The following is a 7670-nucleotide window of genomic DNA, read 5'->3' as shown; positions in this document are numbered from 1 at the left end:
ATTTGTAGCAGAGGCTACAGATGGTCCTTGATTCTGTGACACACAAGGGCCAGATATACTCAGTGTCTGCACCTATTACTTTCCACAGGACATAAAACATCAAAGAAAATAAAATCAAAGTTGAAGAAAAAGGAATAATATCTTAAAGGTAAAGTGGATCTAAATACAATCACGTCTTTAGCTCGATCGATTCCTCCGTAAAAATGACGAGTAGCAAACACTTCAGTAAATCTGTCCCTGAACGTTCCATCTTCTCAATCAGTGTCAGAGGACCCGCTGGAGCTGTCAGACGAGGAAGGTTCACCTTTCCTCTTCTGCTTCTTCTTGTGACGTTCCTTCTTTTCTTTCTTTTCCTTTTTGCCTTTTTTCTTGTGGCTTTTGTGTTTCTTTCTCTTCTTGCTCTCCTCTTCGTCACTCGATGAATAAGACCTACGGGAGATTGTGCCATCCACAGTGATTAAACATAACACTACCACCATGCATAATTATTTCTCATACATACCGGAGAGAAACAAATGTGACGTACCTCTTTCTTTCAGACTTTCTGTCTTTACTCTTCCTCCTCTTGTGTTTAACTTTCCTGGTGTCCTCCTGGGGACCTACAGCAATCAGGACAAATGCACAAAGCCATTCAGACAAAAACACTTGAATAAAAGTGAGAGCAACACAGTTGATGGAAGCCAAGGATTGATAGACAACTAAGCAGGGTCATGTAACTGTGTTATAACATAGTAACACAGCAAAGCCTGTTATAACAGTGACCAGAGCAGTGCTAAGTAGTCTGTTATAAAATAACTATTGTCGGTTGTACTGTATTGACCTTTTTCTTTGTGACCAAACCTTTATACATTTTTTTATTTTCTAGGGGCGGGGGGGGGGGGGGGCTAATGCACAATATACAAACTCATCTAATTTAAATGGTTAGCTCGCATCACAGAGCCAAAAAAGTAACAAATGTAGTAAGTAAAGAGAAAAAAAGGGGGGAAAAAATATTGCCTCTAACCCCTTCCCCCAATCAACATGTCTCCCTCCAACCAACCAACCACCTCCCGCCCGCCCCCCCACCCAGAAACCATGTTTTCCACCCCTTCCCACCTCCACAGAAAAATCCTTACCATACCACCCCTTCTCCATGTGCCTAAAAGCAAAGAAAGATGGAAATAGGTACATATACACTGAGTAGACAAAACATTAAGAACACCTGCTCTTTCTATGACAGACTGACCAGGTGAATCCAGGTGAAAGCTAGGATCCCTTATTGATGTCAATTGTTAAATCCACGTCAAATCACTTTAGATGGAAGGAAGGAGACAGGTTCAAGACTGATTTTTAAACCTTGAGACAATTGAGACATAGATTGTGTATGTGTGCCATACAGAGGGTGAATGGACAAGACAAAGGATTTAAGTGCGGTAGTAGGTCCCAGGCGCACCGGTTTGTCTCAAGAGCTGACACACTGCTGGGTTTTTCATCCTCAACAGTTTCTCGTTAGTATCAAGAATGGTCCGCCACCCAAAGGACATCCGGCCAACATGACAACTGTGGGCAGCATTTGAGTCAACATTTCAAACTTTACAGTTGGCACTATGCATTCAGGCAGGTAGCGTTCTCCTGGCATCCACCAAACCTAGATTTGTCCGTCGGACTGCCAGATGGTGAAGCGTGATTCATCACTCCAGAGTCCAATGGTGGTGATCTTTACACCACTCCAGCCGACGCTTGGCAGTGCACATGGAGATCTTAGGCTTTTGTGCGCAAATGCTCGGCCATGGAAACCCATTTCATGAAGCTCCCAACAAACAAATATTTTGGAACTCGGTAGTGAGTGTTGCAACCAAGGACAGACGATTTTTATGAGTACGCGCTTCAGCACTCGGCAGTCCCGTTCTGTGAGCTTGTGTGGCCTACCACTCCGCAGCTGAGCCGCTGTTGCTCCTAGACGTTTCCACTTCACAATGATAGCACTTACAGTTGACCAGGGCAGCTCTATGGACAGTGCCACATTGAAAGTCACTGAGCCATTCTACTGCCAATGTTTGTCTATGGAGATTGCATGGCGGTGTGCTTGAAAGTATAGACCTGTCAGCAACAGGTGTGGCTGAAATACAGAATCCACTCATTTGAAGGGGTGCCCACATACTTTGTATATATAGTATATCAGTGAAGAGCACCTCTTCCAGGGCAATATGAAACACTGTATTTTTCTCCATACTCAGCCAGGGGCCGGAAGAATCACATCTAAACCAATTTACGATGGGATGAAATGCTAGTGCCTGGAAATACAATTTAAAGTTTGGTACGGATATTTCTTTCCAACTTCTTTCCCTCTTTGTAAGATTGATCATTTTATCCGGGATCACTTACCTTGCCATTTACATTTCGAAACCGCACTATGGATTTTTTCACAATAGCCAGTAGTGGGAGACAAGGGAAGCACTGAACTCCAGAAATTCTGGAGTTATATATTAATTTTGACAATAAGAGTAGGCAACAACACATCTACAACACTGATCCTCAACACGGGGGTCCCTCAGGGGTGCGTGCTTAGTCCCCTTCTGTACTCTCTGTTCACCCACGACTGCGTGGCCAAGCACGAATAAAACACCATCACTAAGTTTGCTGACGACACAACAGTAGTAGGCTTGATCACAACAACTATGAGACAGCCTATAGGGAGGAGGTCAGAGACCTGGCAGTGTGGTGCCAGGCCAACAACCTCTCCCTCAACGTGAGCAAGACAAAAGGAGCTGATCGTGGACTACAGGAAAGGAGGGCCGAACACGCCCCTATTCACATCGACGGGGCTGTAGTGGAGCGGGTCGAGAGCTAAATTCCTTGCTGTCCACGTCACCTACAAACTATCATGGTCCAAATACACCAAGATAGTCACGAAGAGGGCACGACAACACCTTTTCCCCCTCAGGAGACTGAAAAGATTTGGCATGGGTCCCCAGATCCTCAAAATGTTCTACAGCTGTACCATCGAGAGCATCCTGAACGGTTGCATCACTGTCCGATATGGCAACTGCTCGGCATCCAACCGTAAAGCGCAACAGAGGGTAGTGCGTACGGCCCAGTACATCACTGGGGCCAAGCTTCCTGCCATCCAGGACCTATATACTAGGCGGTGTCAGAGGAAGGCCCCAAAAATTGTCAGACTCCAGCCACCCAAGTCATAGACTGTTCTCTCTGCTACCACACGGCAAGCGGTACCGGCGCGCCAAGTCTAGGTCCAAAAGGTTCCTTAACAGCTTCTACCCCCAAGCCATAAAACTGATGAACCATTAATCAAATGGCCACCCGGACTATTTACATTGACACCCCTCCCCGCCGTTGCTTTGTACACTGCTGCTACTCACTGTTTATTATCATGCATAGTCACTTTACCCTTACCTACATATACAAATTAACTCGACTAACCTGTACCCCTGCACATTGACCCCCTGTATATAGCATCGTTATTGTTATTTTGTGTTACTTTTCATTAAATGTTTTACTTTAGTTTATTTCGTAAATACTTTTGAACTGCATTGTTGGATATGGGCTTGTAGTAAGTAAGCATTTCACTGTAAGGTCTACTACACCTGTTGTATTCGGCGCATGTGACAAATACAAATTTGATTTGAGATATTCTGCGGGTTAAAGAAACCGGAATGGTCGGAATGAATTGATTTGAACTTTCTGTTAAAGTTTCTGGCAATGGTTTAATCTAAGGAAGGAAATGTATCTAAAAACCAAATATTTAAAAAGGGAAACGATAGTGATGCCATAAGTAGAGATGGCGTCCTCCATCGGGGTCTTGAGAGGCAGTAGGGCAGATTTGGTTAGATGTATTTTACTTTAGATGTAGCTGAATTTCTTTATGTTCTTCAAAGTGTTTGGGAGGGATTTGAAATACACTGTCAAGATAAAGTCGGCTCATAATGAGATGACGTGATCCGTAGAATTTAGAGATAGTGGTGTAATTTCTTTAGATTGTCAAATTGCCTGGGCCAGGGGCTCCATAGACAAAAATAGCAGAGGTGAGATGGGATCACGTTGCCTGCAACTTCCAGTTATACTGAATAGAACAAAGCACGTATTGCTTGTTATTACTATGGCTGCGGGATTGTCATTTAGTATTTTAGTCATATTAATGAAATTTGAGCCAAGTCACAAAGATATGACCATTCTAGTCTATCAAAATCTTAGAGATAGAACAGCCCAAGGAGCTTTGGTTTATGATGAAGCATATGAGATATGTAATACACAACAGATGTTATCTTCGGATAATATTTGGGTAAGTAGCAAGACAAGACGACAGAATTTTTGAAAAAAGTTTAATATCTATGTTTAGCAAATTAAAATGGCGTCCTTACCTTATATATATATATATATATATATAAAAAGGGAAATTAGTGCTGTTCTAACATCCCTTCCAAATTAATATTTGTAAACGACTGTGTTAATCATTTCAAGCAACAGTGGACCTAATTGGTTCCAACATTTTTAATAGAGTACCAGGAATACCAGCCCAACCAGGTGATGTGCCTTTATTGATGTTATCTAATGCCCTTTTAAGTTCATGGAAAGAGATGTGGGCTCCCAGCAAGCCTGGCTTCCTCAACTGAGAGAAGAGGAGTTCTTAGATCCTTTAAATGGGAATCAATCGGGCTTGGTGTGGATTTACAAATCAGAGGTGTACAATTCTTTATAACAACGGGAGATTCTTTAGTTGATTAATTTGGCTTCGGGTATAGTAATTCACCTGATTCAGATTCAATCGTTGCAATATTCAGTAATTGATCATTGTTAGCCAGTAGATGACTGGGTCAATTACCATGGATGAAATGGTTCTAACTATGAGTCTAACTCGATGGATGGCGAATTCAGATACAAATGTAGTTGTATTGTTTTTAATAACGCCTTTGATGGCGTCCCATAAAATGTGAGGATCCTCGACTGAATTTTTGTTAATAATTACAAATTCATTCAATTCAGTTTCAAATTGGTCACAGAAAATTTGGATTTTGTAGTTAGGAAATATTAAAGCGCCATCTTGTGGCTCTTGTAGGAGAATCTGGAATGTGTATCTGGCAGTAGTAAGCATGACGATCAGATATGCTCATATGTCGAATTTCTATTTTCTTGAATAAAGAAAATAAAAGCGTAGGCACGTCATAGTACTAAATCGATTTGGGAGAATGTTTTGTGCCTGTTTGAATAGAAAGTGTACTCTTTTGCTTTAGGGTTATGAGCTCGCCAGGCATCAATGAGGTAGTAATCAGAGAGTACATGATGAAGAGCCTTGGTTGCTTATGGATTGTAGTTGGTCTCATTAGATTTGTTCCATATGTCCAGAATGGCATTCATGTCTGTACCAGTAACCAGTTGGAATTCAGATCATTCTAACAACATGCTGAGCAGAGATTCCAAAATGTAAAAGAGGTTTAGACCTTTTGAGTCTTTTCCTTCCCGACCCAGCTTGTCATGAGGCAGATCCTCCTGCTCGTCCTCTGTACTCTCTTCGCTGCTTGTACTGCTTACATCTAGGACAATGTCTTTCCGGGGGTCCACACGCACAAAGTTACGGCACTCGAACGTCAGGTGGCCCGCTGATAAAATGACCAGAGTAAGTACAAAAGTGAGTGAAGAAGGGAAGTACTTTAGAATGAAAGTGTATCTAGCACAGAATGATTATGGCACAGGGGTCAGGGGACAACAAGAAACATTCTGGAATTGTATTCACAAGGCTTGAATATGTAGAGTTAGACTAGAGACATAATATAAGCAATAAAGATGACTTACGGTAACCACATTTCTTGCACCCAGCTCTGATGTTGTCCTTATTGGGACCTGCAAATTAATTGACAAATGTAATCATTGTGAAATGGGACAATTTTTGGCTTTGTTGAAGTCTCGCAAAAACGTAGGCCGGTATATTCTGATTCCTTCTTATACTGAACATAAATACAAACGCATTATGCAAAAAAATGTATAAGACTTTACTGAGTTACAGTTCATATAAGGAAATCAGTCAATTGACAAAAACAATTATTAGGCACTAATCTTAGGATTTCACATGACTGTTGGTCATAGATACCTTAAACAAAAACAAAAAAAGGTTAGGTGTGTGGATCAGAAAACCAGTCAGTATCTGGTCTGACCACCAGTGTACTCATGCAGCGCAACACATCACCTTCGCATAGTGTTGATTGTGTCCTGTGGAATGATGTCCCACTCTTCATGGCTGTGCGACATTTCTGGATATTGGCGGGAACTGAAACGCTCTGTCGTACACGTCAATCCAGAGCATCCCAAACATGCTCAATGGGTGACATGTCTGAGTATGCAGGCCATGGTAGAACTGGGACATTTTCAGCTTCCAGGAATTGTGTACATATCCGTGCATCATCATGCTGAAACGGGCCATGCATTATCATGCTGAAACATGAAGTGATGGCGGCGGATGAATGACACGACAATGGGCCTCAGGATCTCATCAAAGTATCTCTGTGCATTCAAATTGCCATCGATAAAACGCAAATTGTGTTGTTTTTCCATAACCTCACCGCCACCATGGAGCACTCTGTTCACAACTATATTAGCAAACCGCTCGCCCACACAATGCCATTCACAGGGTCTGTGGTTGTGAGGCTGGTTGGACAGACTACAAAGTTCTCTAAAACGGTGTCTTATGGTAGAGAAATGAACAATTCTCCAGCAACAGCTTTAGTGGGCATTCCTGCAGTCAGCATGCCAACTGCGAGCTCCCTCTAAACTTGAGGCGTTGTGTGACAAAACTGCACATTTTAGAGTGCCCTTTTATTGTCCCCAAAGGTGCACCTGTGTAATGATCATACTGTTCAATCTGCTTATTTATTATACCACACCTGTCAGATTGATGGTTGACCTTGGCAAAGGAGAAATGCTCACTAGCAGGGACGTAAGCAGATTTGTGTACACAATTTGAGAGAAATAAGCTTTTTGTACGTACAAAACATTTCTGGGATATTTTATATCAGCTCATGAAACACAGGACCAACACTTTACATGTTGCGTTTATATTTGTGTTCAGTGTATATGATTCACATTGAGATAACATAACACAGCTGTTATCAGACGAATGGAGACTAAAATGCCATACACAGATTATTATCAAAATAACACTAGCTAGCTATTTAAAACATTGAACACAATCATACTAGCCAATCGGATCATAGTTGCTAGGCTAGCTAACTAGCAGTCCAAAAGTTCTGCCAAAAGACAACTAAAAGATAGTTACAGCTAGCTAATTCCAATTTCCATTAAAATATTAATACCGAGGAGTCTTATGTTAGAGCAAACATACCTGGTGCAGCCATTATCACACTTTATTGCAAAAAAACAACAACCTTGTTGTGTTGATAAATTTCGAACCACTTCCCTGTGGGTCCTCTATAAAACATGTCCGATAGGAAACATAAAATGGTTAGTGGTTACTACCATCTTTGGTTAAAACATTATTTAAAAAAATATATGTTTAAACACATTTGGAGCTGATTTGACTGACTAATTGAGAAATAATTCGCACATACTAATATTTCTGACTCTTATTTTTTCAGAAAACTTTAATCATTTGAGTTTTCTCGAGATAAATTCGTCAGCCTCCCTTTAGCTAGCTAGCTACTGTTCTGTATAACGTTTTAGGG

General features: G+C 41.4%; 1 protein-coding gene across 1 annotated transcript in view; it reads right to left on the bottom strand.

Moving 5' to 3' along the window:
- The window catches only part of LOC139408861 (SREK1-interacting protein 1), a 7966-nt gene extending 308 nt beyond the window's left edge, over positions 1–7658 (bottom strand). Inside the window, exons 1-5 of the mRNA XM_071153261.1 lie at positions 7331–7658; positions 5788–5835; positions 5436–5594; positions 527–599; positions 1–429 (exon numbers count right to left, since the gene is read on the bottom strand). The exon at positions 1–429 is cut by the window's left edge and continues 308 nt beyond it. Coding sequence (XP_071009362.1) covers positions 255–429; positions 527–599; positions 5436–5594; positions 5788–5835; positions 7331–7343 — 468 coding nt within the window. The 5' untranslated portion in view covers positions 7344–7658 and the 3' untranslated portion in view covers positions 1–254. The remainder of the gene's footprint in view (positions 430–526; positions 600–5435; positions 5595–5787; positions 5836–7330) is intronic.
- Between the last annotated feature and the right edge of the window lie 12 nt (positions 7659–7670).

Source organism: Oncorhynchus clarkii, chromosome 5 (assembly GCF_045791955.1).
Source record: "Oncorhynchus clarkii lewisi isolate Uvic-CL-2024 chromosome 5, UVic_Ocla_1.0, whole genome shotgun sequence".
Classification (NCBI taxonomy): Eukaryota; Metazoa; Chordata; class Actinopteri; order Salmoniformes; family Salmonidae; genus Oncorhynchus; species Oncorhynchus clarkii.
The sequence above is the reverse complement of the archived record's forward strand: the minus strand, read 5'-3'. Positions and strand labels throughout refer to the sequence as shown.